This window comes from Pecten maximus, chromosome 6 (genome assembly GCF_902652985.1).
Source record: "Pecten maximus chromosome 6, xPecMax1.1, whole genome shotgun sequence".
Taxonomy (NCBI): Eukaryota; Metazoa; Mollusca; class Bivalvia; order Pectinida; family Pectinidae; genus Pecten; species Pecten maximus.
This window is the reverse complement of record NC_047020.1, coordinates 12,986,056-13,007,921: the sequence shown is the minus strand read 5'-3', so window position 1 is coordinate 13,007,921 and position 21,866 is coordinate 12,986,056. Positions and strand designations below refer to the sequence as shown.

At 35.5% G+C, this 21,866-nt stretch overlaps 1 protein-coding gene across 1 annotated transcript; it reads left to right on the top strand.

Annotated features, from left to right (window-relative positions):
• Positions 1-4,392: 4,392 nt before the first annotated feature.
• Positions 4,393-21,622, top strand: LOC117329005 (heart- and neural crest derivatives-expressed protein 2-like). Its single transcript, XM_033886680.1, has 2 exons — positions 4,393-5,208; positions 19,978-21,622. The coding sequence occupies exons 1-2, from the start codon at positions 4,648-4,650 to the stop codon at positions 20,080-20,082; spliced, it is 666 nt and encodes a 221-aa protein (XP_033742571.1). The 5' UTR covers positions 4,393-4,647; the 3' UTR covers positions 20,083-21,622.
• The last annotated feature ends 244 nt before the right edge of the window (positions 21,623-21,866 follow it).

Genomic DNA, 21,866 nt, shown 5'->3' with positions numbered 1-21,866 from the left:
AGAGAATATAACGTATGGTGGTAGGGAGAATATAACGTATGGTGGTAGGGAGAGAATATAACGTATGGTGGTAGGGGGAGAATATAACGTATGGTGGTAGAGAGAATATAACGTATGGTGGTAGAGAGAATATAACGTATGGTGGTAGGGAGAATATAACGTATGGTGGTAGAGAGAATATAACGTATGGTGGTAGGGAGAATATAACGTATGGTGGTAGGGAGAGAATATAACGTATGGTGGTAGGGGGAGAATATAACGTATGGTGGTAGGGAGAATATAACGTATGGTGGTAGGGAGAGAATATAACGTATGGTGGTAGAGAGAATATAACGTATGGTGGTAGAGAGAATATAACGTACATGTATGGTGGTAGAGAGAGAATATAACGTATGGTGGTAGAGAGAGAATATAACGTAACGTCGTATTGAGAATATACTGGCGCCTGTTGTTTTAAATTATCTAGTTTCTATCAGGTATTGCCATGGAAATGTTGTATTAGTACATCATACAAATTTTAAGGAATAGGCAAGAAACTACATTGTTCCTGTGTTTACACATCAATCCTCGAGTATCTGGCAGCACGTGCATTAGCACGCGTAAACCCTGTGCAGTATGAACACTGTACATTTGTATATATGCAGTACATGCTCTGAACCATAATATTTATATACTAATGTATAATATCTAAATAGTGGAAATTGACAATTATTTAACCGATATTACTTTTAATCACCTGTTTAATGGTTCCTTAATTAACATCCTACGCCTTACGATTTGACACGTAGCTGTATACAAATCTGTAGTGAGTATGTGTACGCGTGTGTATTACCGTAATTAGGTACGTGTGTCACTCGTCCGACTGTGTATATACCACAGGTACCGGACGTGCATCATAACACATGTGGCAGACCTACACGTAAACAGTTGGGTTTGACACATACACGTGTTCAAGTTCAAGATCATTTTATTCCGTGGACCTATCGGTCCATAAGTAAAAATAACAACATGATCACATGAAAAACTGAGGGTGATCAACATAATATTGTCAGCTTATTCTAAACAACGTGACTTCTTAATAGTATACAGTTGTTTAGGACTGCATGGGTCTGAACTTTCATATTATTGACTATAACAGTTACAAAACGTGTTAACGAAATGTTAAACAATATTGATCCTAGTGTAGGAATACGCATTGTTTTTAGAAAGTTAAAATAGGCAAAACTGGAGACTGTAAGATGTTGTGTATCTATCTGTCCATTATTTTTTCCAGGAACCAAGAAAATACTTACGTAGATTATGTTATTTTATATTAAGGCTACTGATAGCTGTCAGTTTGTATGGATTGAATATAATTTGTTTTTCATAATTTACAGTGGTTATGTACCGGAATAAATTCAAAAACATTCATAATTTTGATTTAAGACACTTCTTATCCGGTCTGGTCTCGTAAACAGTGACCTAAAACCAGAGTGGGTGTTATTAATATTATTATTCAATAATCCATCTGTTCGCGTACGTAGCTTCTCTTCTGTTTTCAGTTAGTTGCCGTCAATAAGTGCAGAATAAAAAAGTATTACTAAATCAGGATTGTAAAGCATGTTCAGCTTATCGGTGTGCAACAGTGGATTAAAAGTGTTTTATCAAGTGATTCCATTTTGATAAAAATATAGTTTAAACTTTCTGTCACAAAATGTACTTGACTTGTAAAGATTATATGTATAATATACATGTATGTAATTAAGTTCGACTTTACTGTAGAAGACATCCAGAGGTCCGTATTATATCACAGACATTACGTATACAGAAAAGTACTAAACAAACGTAATTAAAATATATGTATTTATAACTATAGGACAATTTCTGTCAGACATCGTACTAAGTGATGGGAGTAGGGTTCCAATGACCTCGCTAGGTTTTAGCGAATAGGAAGGTGATTTATGCCATTTTAATCAGTCTTGAATCGAGCTGTAGATGCCTCTCCCATCCCCTCATCAGTTCTCCATTTCACCCCCTCCATCTCTTCCCCTTTCTCTCTACCCACTCCTTCGAGTGGTTGAAGTTACGGATCACCGCGCAATCCCCGTGTAAGTATACGTGACGTAACTCAACCATGACGTGTCATCGTAAAATGCGTCACGGTTGGTAATCGTTTAATGAGATCCGGAGTCAGGAGCTTGTCTCTATCGACGCTTGATAAATTTTCTGTCGACGAAAAACTTTGCAGAAAATAAATTTTAAAGTGCTTAACTTCCTCCATATAACACGTACTTGTTTGTATAGGATAGTTGTTTTAATTTTAAATTAATCATCTCTGAATTATATAATTACCCTAATTAATAATCTCAAGTGTAAGTTATATGACGTATAGTACTTAAACATTTAATCCCGTATTGGATACATATATTTTCAACTGAATTATGGTGAGGAAATAATTGAAATATTTAATTATAAATATATAATATAAACCGTAGGATAATGTTGTATTGGAGTGTACCTTAAGAAAGCGGAATTACAAGTCAACTCTTAATTAAAATGTGAAAAACATTGAAATCGTCGCTTACAGTAATGTGGTACAAGTGTTTCTCACTGCCGCATCACAGGGGCACGCATTTACTTATAGTTAGATTATAATATTTACAGAATGTCTTACAGAATGTAATTATTTATAACAAGTCCCTGTGGCTGAATGTAATTATTCTGCAGTTACAATAATATAATTATGTGTTGGATTATCCTTATTCGGCGATAAATAAACCAATCATTAGTTTAAATCAATTTTATTTGCAGATAAAAGTAAATGGATTGGACAAAAGTTGTACAACTTACTTACGTCCTTTCACAATTAGTACTTACAAGTGTCGGCATCATTTAAATCAGACTATTTACAAAGTGATGTTTTGTAAAAATTGTCAAACATCGAAGTTCCAAACGAACTGACAGGGATGCCTCCATATACCTAATACAATTAATAGTTATAAAATATGTAAATCAATAATTGGACTGAACAGGTGTCTGTGGTCATAGGAAATATAGGCTTACGTTTGGTTTTTATTTCTTCTAGTGAAATAATATATTATGTCCTTATTTTTAATTTTCTGATATGAACGTCATACGCTTTTTGATCATATATCTCATTTATCATTTAAACTCGCGATATCATTTCCGGTTTTAATGTGAGACAACCGTCTGAAATCAATTTCATGATTACCACACGGTACCTTTGTGTCGGTCTTCCCGTGCGTGTACGGTGTATACGTGTATACACTTTCTACTGATTAATTCGGTATTACTGTTGTGTGTTAGCAATAAGTATTTGATTTGATCCTTTGTTTTAATTCAAATAATGTGCAGCGGATTTTTTCTCGCAGAAACAATAAATTAGGATGTGTTTGATAGCATAATGAGCTGTTGACATGACATGTAAATTAATTAGTTAATTACACGAAATCAAACAAAACCTATTGCTTTATCTACTCATTGAAGCCCCAACAATCAGACTAAAAATTCACATTTAATAATTCAGTTAATTATCTCCGGGATAATAAAAGTAAGTAATTATTATCTATATCAGTATACGTTTCATAATATATTCTGAAGTGTCCGTTTACATGATATGGTCGTTATCCGGGAGAGTGCGATGTGTGCGCTCGTGTGTGCATGTGAAAAGGTATCAAATATGTCCCTTATCACGTGCCCCGTCAAGCTCGTGCATTTGCCATTGGCAAAGAGTCAATGACACCTTCTAACTTCCATTGATAAAAGCTAACCAAGAGCATGGTTATAGTAAATTCTGACAACCATCAACAGACCATCTGGGAAACGGGGCACCAATTTTGTCCCACAGCCAATCCAGCCAAAACGAGAAGCATATCTTAAATAGTTTTATAGTATTTGTAACATTTATAAAATAAAACATTTTTTTTTATTCTCCGGTAAATCCGGAAAAGAATTCTCTTTATCTTTCTAGTTAAAATTGCTATTGTCTATAAGAAGTGAGGTTTTTAAGCATAACAGTAATACTGACTGAATGTTGTTTCGACACGCCCCTTTCATAAACTCGTCAAAATGATAAGTTATTACAAAAACGCGACGAAACTATGCCCTACTTTAATGTCTTTTATTAAAATTGAATTAATAATGATTTAAGATAATGTTTGAATTAACGTTATTGGTAAACCATTTCGTTGACAATTTGACAATTTGTTATATAACAATTTTACTGGTCTTGTGCCCCACACACCGTGAGCCTATCAAGTGGGCGGGGCAAATCATCCAGCGTGACATCTCCGAACGTCAGAGATAAAACGTCCCAGGGCGATACTGGCTTCTGATTGGTCGTTCGAAGTCAGCGCAAAACTGCGGTATGCAGTAAATAGCGAGATCATGTATGGTAGATCACTTCAGATGTTGAGACACAGTCATTGGAACTCTGAGTAAATACATCTGCTAAAGCACTTGCAAACTTAATATCATTATAAGAATTTTTTTTTTTGAAAAATCTTATAATTTTCTATACTCATGAACGGCTCAGGAATCAGGAAAATATCTCAAAGGAAAGTAGATTATTCATAATATTCCTGGATAGTGAATTATCTACCAACAAAAATAAGTCTGTTTAGTGGTTTCGCGGGAGAGGCCAACAGGATGAGTCTGAGTGTGACCGGGTATTCCCATCAAGGGTATCCCCACCCGGGACCAACGGGGCACGACCTATACCAATACCCTCAAATGCCGAGGTATTCCGATCATTGTGCTGATGCCACCTATTTCCAGAACTGGGTACTAAATGGACACCACCCGGATGTACAAATGTCTCCCGAGTCCTATGGGATGTGTACCCCTTCCCCCACGGATTTCCATGTGATGGGACATTATGTATCAGACGGTATACGGTACAATGGTGACGGTGTACCGATAGAAAGGTGTGTCAAAAGAAGAACATCCGCCAACAAAAAGGAAAGACGGAGGACACTTTCAATCAATTCAGCTTTTGCTACATTAAGGGGTTGTATACCCAATGTTCCATCGGACACAAAATTATCAAAAATTAAAACATTACGACTGGCAACTAGTTATATATCTTATCTGATGGACGTGCTGGAAAAGGACGACCCCCAACTCACGGAAGACGGATTCAAAGCAGAACTTGTAAAGAAAAATGACAAAAAATCAACACCAGAAGAAAAAAAGCATAAGGAACACATGGTATGTATTAAAAATACAAAATGGACATATAGCGGGGAAATACACCTTGGTATATCATTTAGAAATATTTTTATTTTACAGAAATATTTTCTGAGAGACATATGAATATTTGTCTCTTTTATATGCGAATTAATTTGCAAGAAATCTATTCTTCTAGTACGCCTGGACGAATATATATTTAAAACTAAATATTTCAAAACAGCTTTATCTGATATAAGTACAAAAATAATTTATTTTTCGAAAACATACAATGATAAGTAAATCTTTCTAGTTTATCTTTATATTTCCGCGACCACAGGGAAACTTTTTAAGTCTTGTAATCTATTTTTTTGTGTACACTTATCTTGTGCTCGAAGACATTTGGAATAGTGACACAATAAAATGTATACTTGATGGCTACACTAAAACAGCACGACCATTTCTCAGCATTTTTCTAGGTCGGTCCTACTGTGGTCTTAAACCCGTAGATAATTCTTGGGCATTTAACTTTATTATTAATTTATACGCATTCATTTTATTGTTATTTTCGGATTATAAAAACTCAAACGATAAACACATTTGGATACAGACTATTGGGTAATCGTACTATTATTTTTATTCGGCTACTTATCTGCTGTTTTCTTTCAAATATTCTAATGCAGTGACACTTCACGATTTTGCGTTGACCTCTGAGTCGAAATTCTAAATTCTCATTCGAGGAGAGAATCGAGGACTTTATCGTTGAAAAAAAGTCAAGCTTCGGGCAGCCCTATCTGACGTTGATACTGGTAGTGATAATTCCTCCCAAGTTAACCGCGGGGTACGTCCCGAGCCGTTTCCTTTAACCATCAAGAATTCGTGATAAATTGTAAAAAATGTAGACAAACTTTAGCAAATCTGTGAATTTTCTTCTATCGGCAATGTACTTTTAATGTTAAAGTTTCCGATATTGGAATAAATGTATGATGAACATAGCGCGCGTTAATTGTCACAGTGATATGCCGTTATCGTTGAAAATACACAAAACAATTATTGACCCATTTTTTAAAAATCAGAAGAATACAAAAAAAAAGGAAAAAAGTATGTTAAAGTACATCTGATTGTAAAAATATTTCAGGCGTCCCCCCGTTTCCATCAACGTGTAGTTTTTTCTCTATTATTGTGAATTACGCATACTGTTTATTTATTTGCTGATATAAGTAAATTTAGAGTTATCCACAAGACAACACAGTTTAATATCGTTCCGAAGCTCTCAACTCTCCCTGGGGGAGGGATAAACCTTTCACAGATAACACAGGTATAAACGTGTGACTATCCTTGTTTAGAATCTAGGAAAGACCACAATCCTTCCCCCCTCTAACTATACTCTAGATAGTGTCGTCAGACCCCTCGGGTGTTATACTACTACAAGTATTTCACATTGTACAAGTGATTCTACTACCCGAACAGAGCATAAATATTATCATGATTATATATATTTATCACAGCTGGAATTAAGAAACTTCAATATTCATTATAATTTAATATATATAAACTTTATTACTTCATTACTGAATATTTCTGTAATTGCCGAATAACTAAAATATAAAATCGTCCTTATTTCTCTTTTTTTTTTACGACAATATAGATTTTTGTTTTCGTTTCACGTGTGTTTACATGTCACGTGGCGCGTGTCGGATTACATATTGTGTATTATCGGCCACGTGTAATATCGTTATCGGCCGATGACACACGATACAATATAATATTACTCGGAGAATCTTACTACTAGAAGAATAAATGATTAATTCATTTTATTTTTTATTTTTACCCCCATTTTTTCGGTGTGTTACAAATAAAATATAACAAAACAAAATGTGAATTCATAAATATATAAAATTACGAAAATGGAATTGTTGAAAAATATTTTTAGTGAAAACACATCTATAAATAAAATTGCATGTCACACGTTAATAATTTCCTCAATACACGTTTCCACCTCGTATTGTTTGTGTAAATAAATATTACATATGTTAAAATACAACAGGTGTCATAATCGCCTTAACTGCACTGTTATTGCAGGAAAACACATGATCCGCATTAATATTCACCAAAGTATACAATGAAAATTACACAAGTTTTGATAAATTAAAGATTCTTTTTAACTTCTCATGGTATTGTTAAGATAAGCTAGCTAGTTTGAATGGGGTGTATTTGTGGTATGTGTTTCTATAATCTAGATAAATATCTGAGAAAATTGGGGAACATGCTAATCCCCGGTAGAGTATCTATGTATCTCTCAGCTACTACACAGTTACACTCTTAGTATTACTTATTTTATCACATCCCAGAAAATTACCAGATAAAGCCTACCCACAGAGGCTCGGTTGAATCCCCCGACGGGAGGGGCAACTCGGGAAATATTTCTCTCAGCTGGTCAGCTGACAGACTCATACACGAATGACCAAGAGGACTGTGAGAATGACCGATAAGATTGACCACTCTAAAATCCCGAATGTCCATCTCAATTTCTCGTGGGGAGGGGCCCCGTGGAGAAAGGCTGAGGAGCGAGGCCCTAGTGGCGACAGTAAGGAGGTGGACCCACAGAGTTTTAATAGGTGTACCCCGTTCAATTTCTCTTGCCCATTTCTACTACACTGCTCGGTAATAAGAAAAACGTTGGGATTGTCGTAAAACCACAGGCTTATTTCCACTGACATAAATACTATTTTCCGAACGTATAATTTATGATACAGTATTATTATTGTAAACAGTCAGAGAAATAGATCGTTTGTCGCTTCAACAAAACAATTTTATAGACCAAAATCTTCGGATTTTAGAACTGGAATATCAGATAGTCAATCAAAAATATAGGATATGTGGAATTTCATTAGCTCAAACACAGATAAACACAAATAATTAATAACCTAATAATAAGCTTACATGTTACTACAATAAAATTAATATAACATTTCATTCCGAAGCCTTCGTTGCATGATTTTTAGATAAACAGTATTTTATTTATCCATTTATAATATGTATACAACATATAAAGTATATAAAAAGGAATCAGAAATAAGTGTGACATAAATAAAAAATGTTTGAACTGAGATTTGAAATTAGCATTCTATCTTCGTACAGTAATACAATCGTTCATGCTATGAGTATTCCAAGTAGGTTAATATTCCCGTCAAAACAACGAGTTCCGTGGTCGCGACTCCAGTATAGTTTTACAATAACATTGTGAAGTCATACCAATAAATTTCATGTTTTTACTCACTGAAACATCTAAAATGGACGAATTGGGTTTCACCTCAGAAAGGAACCATTTTCATTGGCATAATTGTTTGAAATTAAAATATCTTAGTTTAACATAAATTAGTTTTAAATATCGATAGCCACATAATTGTAGCTGTTTGTAGAGTATATATTGAATTAATTATTTAATCTTTTTTAAGTATTAAGTGACAAATTGCTTCATTTAAATCGAAAAAACAATTACTTGTAAACCAAGCTGAACAAATAAGAATAGACCAGATTAAAATTCTATACGACATCACATGTCTGACAAGCAGCTGACAATATTTAACATTGTAACCGATAATACTAGTGTAGATCTGTATCAGTGTATAAATGGGCCTACCAATAAAAACAATAATTCTGATAAAGCAACAGGTGCCCTGTAAATCTCTATATCTCGGCGTATAACGTTTTGTGTTGAACAAGTACCGAGAATATTAACGGTGCCGTACGGAAGCAAACTGTATCCTAATCCACCAGAACGTTTATATACTTAGTTGACAAACTTCGTTGATGTGGAGGAATTCACAAATCCCCATTTTAAGTGGCCCACTAATTGAAAATGGGAAAAAATGTAGACTTCTTCACATTTGAAATCAATTTGTGTCTTTCTTTGACTCAACGCATAGTGTTAGCTGTCGTACTTGATCACGTTCAAAACGTCAAACGCGAGATTTCCAGGGTCGCTTACCCCACCGCAAATCAGCATTGGACCCAGGGCCCCATACGTCTCTATCTTCTACTGAAGGGGCTAAGCAGGACGGGACCAAGCATCCGACAAAATAGTTTTACATCCTTAATGATTCGGCAATATACGTGTCAGTGAGAATATAACGTTACGGTTAATTTACGACTTGTTTTTCCCTCCCCTACTAGACTCTCCTATTTATGAACGGGTAACCCGAAAATGATGACTGTATTAATTTGACGGGACTTTTGACATCGTCGTTCTGAACGGATCGGTTTTAGCCTTGTTTTCAACAAGATGATAAGTGTTGCCATTCTTCATTAATTCTCCACATCCTCACGTCCTCTCGGGGTAGTAAAACCCATTTCATGGAGTAAAAAAAAAAAAGGAAAAAGAAAAAGAAAGAAAAAACTGTTTTTGCCAAAAACTACCACAATTAAAATGAAACCTTATAGAAAATATAGTCTATAACACAAAGAAAAAAATTGGACACTCGTTCATTAGTAATGTTTATTTTTAATGTATGACTTCAAATCACACATAGATTCTAAGACCGTTGAGGAGATTCACAATCCTTTCTCAGGTTACTTGTTACACGTCTTTCAAGAAAGAATCTTTTTGATAAATTTTATTACTTTTTTTCTTGGCAAATATGAAAATAAGACGACCGCGGTGCTCCTCAACTTTCACCCTTCACAGGAAAAGACTTGTTTTCTCACATCATAACCGTTCCCATCCTCCCGGTTCAACAACTCTCATGAAAACAACATCGCATTCTTCTAAGTAGGAAACCGTTAGGCTATATCGAATAACTTATCTCAAATTTATATGATAACTCTTTAATTTGAAGATAATTCTAGAGGTTAGATACGGTATCCATTTTCGAGTGGTTTACGCGTCTCAGCTCTTTAAAGTTATGAGTATGGAGTTAATACGAGTAGGTTGTGTCACTAATTTTCTAACTAAATATATACGCTGAGTGCCCCACTTTCCACGGTATGAGGACCCTTGAGGATGATTATCCACTCTAAACGATCTCACCAAGTACTCGTCATTAAACAGATAAGACAGCATAGGGAAAGTGAGATCGGATCACACAGGGTTTTCTCGTCCGACAACCGTCTCAAAATTTGTAGTCGCCATAAGGTTGTATAATACACCAACTCGGATACCGGGTTCTCGGTCCGGACCGCCCGTCGTCTTTTGACAGACGATCATCGTACGGAGGCTCGGTGTTTATGTTTGTGTAAATAAAGACACGTGGCCATCAAAACAAAATTGTTGGCGCATGCTTGTGTCCTTTGTTATGCCCAATCTTGATATATCTATCAAATACTATCAGATTATATCGTTAATTTAACAATAATCTGTTTGAAGTATGTTTATTAACGAAAATGTCTTCACTCGTGAAATACATGCATCTGTTTCTAATGATCGCATGTCTTTGAAAAATAAATTTAGAAACAAAAGAAACATTGAAAAAATTACATACATGCATCCAAAAACAGAAACAACTTTGTTTGTCATTAAAAAATAAAACCGCCGGAGAACATGCAAATGTAAGTAAACCTAATTGGTTGGGACACCCCGAATTGAATTATGGAATAGAGTAATGGAAATCCAATTTTGGCAACATGTACAACCATAAATACAACAGTAGGAAAACGGAGTGTCAGACTCATGCCAATACAAGCATGCATACCTTATATAGACATACAACCGTGCATCAGCTAAATTTCATTTTGGAGAAAGCTTCGCGTGCAAAACCAGTGAGCTCCGTGACTGTCATTAGTAAATGGCGATGTGGGGACTGCTGTTATCCCAGCTGTATGAGTATAGTACGCCGTGACACGATACGGGATATAGGAGCTATATGTTGGATTAATACAACAAAAACATTCATTGAAATGTACACAGATGTTTCATTACAAACAAATGTGTCAATAGGTGTCAAATATGCGTAGATAATGGCATTGCCTCGGAAACCATAGCTCAAATTCTTCATTAACCTTGGGTCTTTCAAATTCATTGGTTTCAAAGAGCAGTTATCAAAATAACATCACAACGACAATTTGTTTACGTGATGTAGTAAATGTAAGTTTTTAATATTCTGATATTTCTATTTTTACTTCATGTAAATAAAGAGATAATACTCTAAACGTGTTATTACTGACAACAAAGATGGCCGAACCCCATAGCGTATTATATATGTAAACGTTTTAATAATCTAATAAATATGATATTTTGAAAGCATATACATAGCTCCATGACTTAAAATGACAACTAATGAAAACGCTCAGTAAAACGATTAAGTCAAAACCAAAATGAATTGATAGACAATAAAACGACATACGTCCTTCACTTAGCGTGGATATTCACCGTGTTAGACAATAAAACGACATACGTCCTTCACTCAGCGTGGATATTCACCGTGTTAGACAATAAAACGACATACGCCCTTCACTTAGCGTGGATATTCACCGTGTCGCAACTTAATGTTTGTTTGACTGTAACACAGACATAAACTGACCATTATTTTCTTTAGCTGGCCTTTGTTTCCGTACCCGGGTATAAAAGACAGTTTGATCTGATTCGACCTCACTCATTATCTGTAGCCAACACAAGTGCTATTTTATCACCAACATGGTGACAATATTATCCCAGCCGTCATTCCCCATTCAGGACTGGCGTTAAAGGAGCAGCTTTCTCGCCACCTGATAATTTTTTTGTTGTTTTGAGGAAACTTGACGCCATTTTCGTCTTGGAACAGCAGTGACAACGTCACTCCCTGACTGTCTGTTTTGATAACGTTATTTGATGCAACGTCTATCGACCTCTTCAATCGGTTGTATCAATGCGCGATCAGAAAATAATCCCCAGGCCATCATTCGGTAATTCAATTAATTTTTTATTGTCGGCGTATAGACATTTTGTGTGAATAACGGAAATTCCCAAGGAATTAACCGGTATCAATTTTAATATAGCTAATTGATGACATCTCCATAAACGAGATTTACTAGCCTGAGACAGCGGAGTAATTGTGAAATTGATACACTAATTACTACAGCGGAATTATCGACAATACTGTATCCAAACATCCAATCAGCATTGATTACTCCCTCTACATTTGATTAGGACGGAGCTGAAATGGCCGTCCCTCCATCTGGCCAGAAACCACACAACCATAAAAAAGAGAAATCGGTAGCATAATTTCTTTTGAACCAGATGCCATCTTAAAATGGCAGAGTGAAAAGATGAGTCGTGAGTATATTGCTTATAGCGGAAAACCATAATATCTCTTTGGTTATACAATGTTAATTAAATTATAGGAACAATAAATGCTCATAAAAACTAACGAAACGATACAAGCAATGAGTCGAAACTAATTCATTAAAATACCTCCAGTGACCGACGAACCAGGAATATGGTCTTCATGACATAGAGGCTGGGACGACGTGTACATGTTGGATGTGATGCAGAGAGGCATAACAAGGATTTGTGACCGATAAATCACAGAGCTGCCCTCCTTTATTTTGACAAATTACATAGTCGATAATGTTGAACTGTAACTATCCAGTATTGGGTTCTACTGAGGGATTTGTTTACATCTCGGCTGTGTATTTACAATAATATACAAATGTAGTGTTCAGTGATGTCACTATATATAATGCTTTTACAAAGTATTGACACATTTAAACAATTCCCAGAAACTTATATGTAAATATTCTATTGTCTGAATCTAATAACTGCTATTCTATACAGCATGCACGATATTAAGCTGGTAAGAATTTCATATTACATAAATATATATCACATGGTTGTCATACTATTTATTGTCCAGTCTAATATCAGAATCAAAACAATAGAGAACGTGGCATTCTTAAGTCACGTGAGATTTCTAGCTCATGCATTCTATTCCCCTTGAACAAGTATCAAGATACAAAGTGTAAGCAGACTTTCTATATGATGGTGTGTTACGTCCGAGAAGTTCTAGAATGTGTCGTGAAGTGCATGTAGACTTTCTATATGATGGTGTGTTACCGGCAGTAACATCGTCCGAGAAGTTCTAGAATGTGTCGTGAAGTGCAAGTAGACTTAGAAGAATTTTTACGGTATCTCGTCCCTAAATGCTAGTGTCACCAATTGAAATCGCTGTATTGTCATAATGATGACAAATATTAGCCCCATTATTTAAATCTTGCTATCGATCACATGGGAATTCTTAACCCTAATCAAAACAAAATTAATACTAATAGCGGTAATACTGTCCGATCGTAATGGGAATAAATTCCCCCGGAACAGTCATTTGGAATAAGATATAATTGTTTCAAATCTGAATAAGATTGATCTGCAATTTTGATAGCAGGTTAATCTTGTGCGCACGTCCTCGGCGAATTTAGGCACGAGATGGTCGCGCGCACAACGAGCGGACGGTGCATTATCGGTAACGTGTGTGACATATTAAGTTAGGGGCACTGTGTAATGGTTTCCAAGGAGAGATATCTTAACGTTATGTCGACCTAACAATAATGCATTTAGACCTAATGAATAGCGGGCCCATGAATGTCGCTACATTCTACGTCAATAGCCAGTGGCGGTTGTAGGTCTATTGTGTGAGCCAGGCGGCACGACAATGACCACTTCAAAAGTCAATCTGTTGATGCAAGCAATAGGGCCTTTTTAAATTATGACTTAAAAGGTATCATTGCATTGGTTAATTAGTCAAGCAAACGAGTGTGTAGTGTGATATACATTCGTAATTAAACCCTTCCACCCAACAGAACATATTTCAAAGTTAATACTTTAATAAGTTCTTTTGTAATGGATTTTGCGTCCTCCCAAGCTAAGGTCATATGGAGATGGTTTTGTGAATGTAAGCGCCAGTTTATTGGGGTTTTTTTAGGAAAGAGGGAATAGTTTGATATATGTCAGTTACAATAGTTTATATATTTATATTTGTGTTTTTGTATATTGTATCCGATAGGAGGAATACAGCCGTAAAACAATGACTATTGGTAAATGTCTGGTTTTATCTCGTGTACACGTTGTTTTAGGTGGGTAATCTATGTGATGAAACAGATCCCGGAGCAGCTGGTCTTATCATTATTGTACTTTGTTTAAATCTACCTGTTTGGCCACATTTTGTCCTCGTTGTACATTTTTTGTATGTTTTTTGAGTTACAATTTTGTTGTTTTTCTTCTTTTTCCACAATATAAATGTGATGGTATTCAGGATTTATTATAGGGGTATTGACCCTGCTAAGTTTAGAAACGTAACTGTACACATAAATACTATAATTTATCTCGTAAATTTCTTTATTAAAACCCGTAACAGCGCTTCGCTGTACCCGCCCCGAATTGATGAGCATTTCTAGCTGTTAATCTTTGGCAGTGGTGTATGAGAATAGTGTGTCGGGTCATAGGTATGTACACAATGTCTTGTTACATATTTCTATGTTATCTCTCAAGTCATAATCTTAATTTCATCATCTTAACCTTGATCACACGTGTGAAGCTGTAAAATGTATTCAAGTGGATCGTAATCAGTGTAGAGTATAGCCTAACCTGGGTTTTACCGTCACACGGCACTCCATTGTAATTCATATGTTTATTTATCATTCTCTGCTTATTGATAAGGCGAACGTGATGATATGAACATCCCTGTCTCGTGTGTCCAACGTGCAGGTGCAGGGTCATATCCCTTTATCTATATTGTCATCCTTCGAAAAGACAAATAAAAATATCTGAGACATTTAATGTGCGGTCATTATACAAGTGCAGCATATTTGTCTGAGCTGATGCCTCGCATCTTAGGTTGTTCCGGGACGTAAGGGAAATTACGAGAACACAACCAGATTATTGTTAATGCCTGACTAGGACACAAGGGCTTAATGTCGTATTATTGTTCATATATACAAATATTCACCGTAATTTACATGGTCGTGCATTTTTTTTAATGATGCAGTTATTTCGTTCTTTCAAAACATAAAGTATATGTAATACATAAATAAATATATAAAGTATATTGTTATAACGTAATTAGATACGGTATCATATCCCTATAGTACAAAAGGGTCACAACGTTTCATCAGAAGGTCTCGTACTCATTTTGTCTCTGACACGAATGTGTCTGAGGTATTAAAAGTTCTGGAAGAAAATGAAAATAAATGTAAACAAAGACTATTATAAAGCCAACACCGATGTGGATTAGCCGAGCTAGACATTGCCAATTTCACAGAATAAGTCTGAGGAGAGAAAACGAAATTATAGATATCTGATCAGTGCCAACACCGAGGTTCTGTTCCAAACACTGGCGCGTGGTCGGGTGAGATCCCCGTGTTTAGGAAGTAACGAAGTATAGGCAAAATGAAGTATGAAAATAGGTAACACTGGAGCGAATGAAAGATAAAAGACATTTAATGTACTATTCATGTATATATAATAGAATAACGGTGTGGTACATGTAATCAACGAGAGTCGTATATGATTAATTTGTGTAGGGGAATCTGGGTTAAATGATATGGTGATGTAATCACTGATGAGGGAGATACTGTCAATATTAATATAATATGCACGAGACAAGTAAATGTTAATGTAAGTACAATAGGGACCTGAAATACTGTTCCACCAGTTTACAATATAAACCACGTGTGACACAATTGTTGTGTGGTCTCCTGTCACTCGGGTGTCACTCGGGAGTCACTCGGGAGTCACTCGGGTGTCACTCGGGAGAAATACGAGTGGACACTGGAACCTCATCGTGTAGACAATTACACAATACTGCAGCGTTGGACGGGATTTCTGAAGTAGAAAACCCTGATATCAAATACTACCTGTCTATAAATCTTTAATATAAGATATATTTGCTGTGAATTATTATGTGACAAGCAAAAGTAACCAGAATGATGTTATGTAAATTTTAATCATGAAGTCATCCAGTTTGGTTGTAACCATTATTCCATGCTTCAATGTAAGAACGTGTTGTAGACTGTACTAACATTTTGTTGTCAAACTGATTGCAAATGCATTAGAGACTGATAGTAAAGACTGTAGGGAAACTAAGTTGTGCGATTACTGTAGGGAAACCAAGGTGGGCGATTGCTATAGGGAAACTAAGTTGTGCGATTACTGTACGGAACCAAGTTGGGCGATTGCTATAGGGAAACTAAGTTGTGCGATTACTGTAGGGAAACCAAGGTGGGCGATTGCTATAGGAAAACTAAGTTGGGTGATTACTGTAGATACCAAGGTGGGGGAGAACTGTAGGGAAACCAAGGTAGGGGAGTACTGTAGGGAAACCAAGGTAGGGGAGGACTGTAGGGAAACCAAGGTAGGGGAGTACTGTAGGGAAACCAAGGTAGGGGAGGACTGTAGGGAAACCAAGGTAGGGGAGTACTGTAGGGAAACCAAGGTAGGGGAGGACTGTAGGGAAACCAAGGTAGGCGAATGCTGTAGGGAAACTAACGTGGGCTAGGTGGACTTCGGTTGTGTAGGTCTATATATCAAATAGAGTATTCAGGGTAGATTGCTTTTGTTAAAACGTCATGCGTAAGACACATGTCTTTATATCTAACTAGAAACTACTTGCGTCTAGAAGTGTTTATAAAACATTGCGAGAGCTAACGTAAGATTAACATGGTTATGAAATATAGCTGCTACTGAATTATATTGGTATTATAGAAATAAATCGTCCTGCTTGATCATAAAAATATTGATCAACACTCATGTACTCTATAAGTTGCTTGATATTAAATACATGTATGGTAAGTAGAAGTGTTGCTTCAGGTTATTCATGGAATATTCACGTGGTCATATTAATAGATATAATATAAATTCATCAACACAAATCACAGCGGGAAATGTTTAATATCTAAACAATAAATTTGATAGTCTATCAAATGATATGTATACCATGCATTCAACAACTTATTTAATAAAGTCATGTCTGCGAATAAATAATTCACCACAGTGGAATAAAAGAAGGACGAATACAAAATAAAAAACATGGCGGAAGGATACACGAGAGGGTTGTTATCAGGCCTCCACGTGAGAATTGTGTAGAACCCACGATTCCCTGTCGTGTTTCTCCCTCCGCTTATCATATCCGAACAAGTCCCGGCAGATATTATCACACTGTTTGGCGCGCAAAATATCATTGTTTCACCGTAAACTATTTAAGTTTGCTGTGAATGATTGATAGTATACACGAATAAAATGGACGTATTATCTTCTTTATTTTGTTTTTAAAAAATAAATACATTTTAAGTGAAGTTCGAAATGGAGCAAGGAAAAAAATCTTAATCTCATTTCAGTATCAACATGTAACCACTTATTTGTGTTCTGTTAGTTACTTTTCTCCAGTATAATCTGATACATATTGAATTTCTCTATTTTTGAAATCGCTGTACAGGCGACAATCAGAGAAATGAAATATAAGTGGTGTATTGGAGAGAAATAATTATAGTTCTGTCAAAGTTTGATGTAATCGTGTTGATCCGACGTTCACTGGGGCGTCAGGCAGTCTCGGAAGACTTCTGAATTCACGTAAAACGGTCGAGGGACCACCAGGGTCGCGAAAATAGATAGATGCTCAATAGTTGAAGGAGGCTAATAAAGGCTAATTTTGCTCTGTTACTTATCTATAGACAGTCTGTTTGGATGGTAAATTACATTAAAAACGAAATCAAGAAAAAAGTTGACATGGAGTGGAGTTCAACAACGAGCAGCCTATCAGGAGCTAAGTTATGATCCTCGTGAGAATCTCAATACTATAGGCCTCATTGTATATTGTCCTTGGTGTATTTACAACCGATAACGATTGATAAATTACCAACTATTGTAATTGCCCCATGAAACTCACGATAATATTGTAGTGAGTAAAACTGGCCTAAAAGCACTTTTAAACATAATTAAAATGGCTTTTCTATTGTTATCCTCCATTGTTGTCCCTTTCTTATAGGACATGTTCTATGGAAATGACCAACCCATTTTGAAGAGCAGATACAATTTTAACATTATGGTACCTCGTTGTTGATTTTATCATTAGCTTACGTCACAGTAATTTTGTTATTTAATTACTTACGGAAACACTAGCTAACGTCACATCTATTGTTTTTTTTTTATACATATAATGCTTTATATGATATTAAACCTGTAACGTTTATCCAGGAACTTGCTCACTAGTAAGCTCTCAAGTCACGGAACATTTATTGCGAAAGTGATTTTGAACAGTAGCAGAAACATAAAACAAAGAACAGAAAAATGGTTTCACGCTGTTTTATTTCCTTTGCTTGATGTGCCAACAATTGTAGTAAGGTGACATATATTTCCGGCATCAGATGCTTATGTATCGCAGATCACCATATAGCCTTCTACCTTTTACAGCACTGGGTCTATCGTGGGGTTGGACGGACTTAGTAACAAGCTTACACCTGTTCGCATGGGAAATGATCATTTATTATTGGCATAATGATATACTGTCTTGTTTCATAGGCAAATACTAAATAGGTTACTGTATGGACACATGTTTAAATGCACGGCAACAATCAGAAATAATGTTTCAGCACTTAAGTTTACAATTGCCATTTTGATAAATATGAATTCATCATGAAATTATTAATTTGGTAACAGTGCACTGTTAAATTGTTAATAGTCCATTGTTAAATTGTAATATTCCACTGTTAAATTGGTATTAGTGTAATGTTAAATTGTAATAGTGTAATGTTAGATTGGTAATAGTCCACTGTTAAATTGGTAATAGAGTACTGATAAATTGTAATAGTCCACTGCTTAATTGGTAATAGCGTACTGTTTAAACTGGTAATAATTGGAAATATGATTTTTAAATCAAAAGAGCAGCAGACTCTCCGATTTTGATATTTCCCCTTTTTATTTAAGCTCGGCAGTACGTCACTAAAACGGAAGTTTCTGACACATTTTGTCATAAATATCACATGGAATAAAACCTTTTCATGGTTTTATGCATATGTTGTTTTTAAAACGAATTAGATCGAATATGTTTTATTACGATAAACATAATGTTATAAATTACAAAATCCGTGTGTGTCCGGTATTAAGTATACTACACGACATTGTTTTTCGTCTTATCTTATCTCTAGTGGTAAAAATGAAGTGGTTCAATATCATGCTGGGAAAACTGATGCCTACATTGAGGATGAATGTGATATTTAATTAGTAATACTTTAACGAGCTGTGGCAGCGCCGAGATAGGTTTTGGCAGGATAAGGGTCAAAGGTCATCAGGGATCACACAGGAAGGGTTCCCCGTTTCTCCTGGCAGCCACTCCTGTATCTTAACAAGTGTATAAATAGGGAAGTCAAAGATAGGCTTCACGTTAGGCACTCCTGGTGTAGGTAAACCCACCAAAACAAAAGAAATTGAATAAATGTGCTGATTTATATATCAACTCCTTAAGTATTCAACAGCATTACGTAAAAAAAAACCATCAAACAAACAAATGAACAAAACAAAAAACCAGCCAATTATTTGTTTTTAAGGTGCTAATTTCTTGTCGGTATTTTTTACAATCCTCACAGGAAATAAAGCTTTAGGTTTATTTGAAAATGTTTCTACAGATAACTGATAATAAAAAATACAAGAATAATTCCATTGTTTTTTCTCTGAAATATGTCCAGATAGGTTATTGATCATTTTCCACAAACGATATAAATGGCTGTAGTGTGTAAAATATTTGAGACAAAATTAAAGTTTATTCTCATTTACGTCTTTCGAAAAGCTTTGATTTAATGATAGTGAATATAATAATAATATACTTATACTTTTTTATATTTTTATATTTGTAGAACTCGGACTCTTCCGATTCCACGAGCCCATCCAGTATAGACAAGAAAAGCAAGGGGCGCACAGGGTGGCCACAGCACGTGTGGGCTTCAGAACTTAAACAATAATGAGGCCAAACTTAATTTGCGTAAAACCCTGCAGCAATTAATTCCGTTTTCCAATGATTCCATATCCTGTGGGCAGTATCCACGGAAATCTGTTTCCACGAAGCGCAGAGCTCCCGAACGGTGACCAAACATGTTGTCGGATACAAACCGGATCCGGAAATCCAAACAGAACGAGAATGAACGAGAGTGGTCGTCAAGACGACGTATGGGAAGCAGGACGCACAATTGTGCGATGTGGTTCGAAGGCGTATACGGGCTTATATTATATCTGATTATGATATAAAGCAAAAGGAATGCATAGGAACGTACAAAGGTTTACGAAATGGTGAAGACATTTCAGGCTTGAACACTGACTGCGGAAAGTGGATGTGAGTTCTACAACTTTAGTATATTTATTGGAATTGAGTTTTTATGATTATTTTTGGTAACTATTTGTCAACAGAGAGTTTTATTTAGATGATGTGACGTGTTATAGTTTCATCAAAGTAACAATTTTATTCATCGTGTTATCTTTTATTTTTAAGATTATGTTTAATTTTGTTTACCATCTTTCATCTGAGATGGATGCATTAGAAAGATCGACGGTGACCTCTGATTTCCATACAGAATCTTGTCTGCACATCTTTCTAATGCATTTCTTTCATAAATAGATCTCTTTTTTAAACATGTATGAATCTTTCATGCCTTATTCATCCGAAGGACGTTGCGATAGTGTAAAATGTAAACAAAAATATGTATAGATACAGCAGAAAGGGCTAGCTACCTGAGTCAGTGGGGTCAGACCTGACACGACATGAGTCTACCCTATCGTCCTAGTCGATACCGGGATGGTTTGGGACCGTGTGAAATGGGCGTGTAAGTGAGAAGGGAATACTGAGGGGCTGATTTACACCGGCAGCGCGAGTGTCTGTGTGTGTTTTTGTGTGTTTGTAAAAGAGTTTATAAAATGTATATTTTGGTCGATAGTACGGATTACATGAGAGTCGGTGTAAAAGCGTCTACTTTTTGTGTGTATGTTAAATTTAACATTGCATTATCAATCAAATAATCATTTGAATGAAACTTCCTTTTTTATTTTTTCATTGAAATCACATGTATTAATATAATTTATTTCCTTCAAAACCCTATGCTAGATGCAAACATTATCACGGAATTCCATAGATGAAAATGTCGGAAGAAATGTGAGACCATTTAGGTATATTCAGAGATTGGCATTTTTATCATTTTAGTTCGAATACTCGGTGTGAAGGCATTATCATTGTAATAGTTTTATTTAATATTAAGCTCTCAAATCAAAACGATTAGCATACATTTACTTATTTTACTAATTGTATGTGAAGGATGTTTATAATTGTTCCTTATTTAATGAAATTGATGAGTGAGTTTTATATTTACGTTATACGGTGTGCCAAACTATAGAAAGGGTTTGTTGGATCAATCCTCAGTTACTATACGTTAAGCTCTACAGAGATAATGTTTGGGCATGTCGGCATCATGTGCTGCCAGCCCAGAAAATAAACACAAATGATTTTCACAAAAAGATGTCCTGTTATCATTTATATGTTTTACTTACATAACTCTACACAAATACACATACCTAGTAACGGCAGGTATAAATTTGTACACATTTTATTTGGAAAAATTCCCGTCTAGCTTTGTTGATTGCCTCAGTTCCTACACGATATACAATAATTCAAATAATATATATTTATTAAATTTAATGGTATCAAGAAATCATTATCAAACACCGATTCCAAATGAAATAATTTTAAACTGTGCGCAGG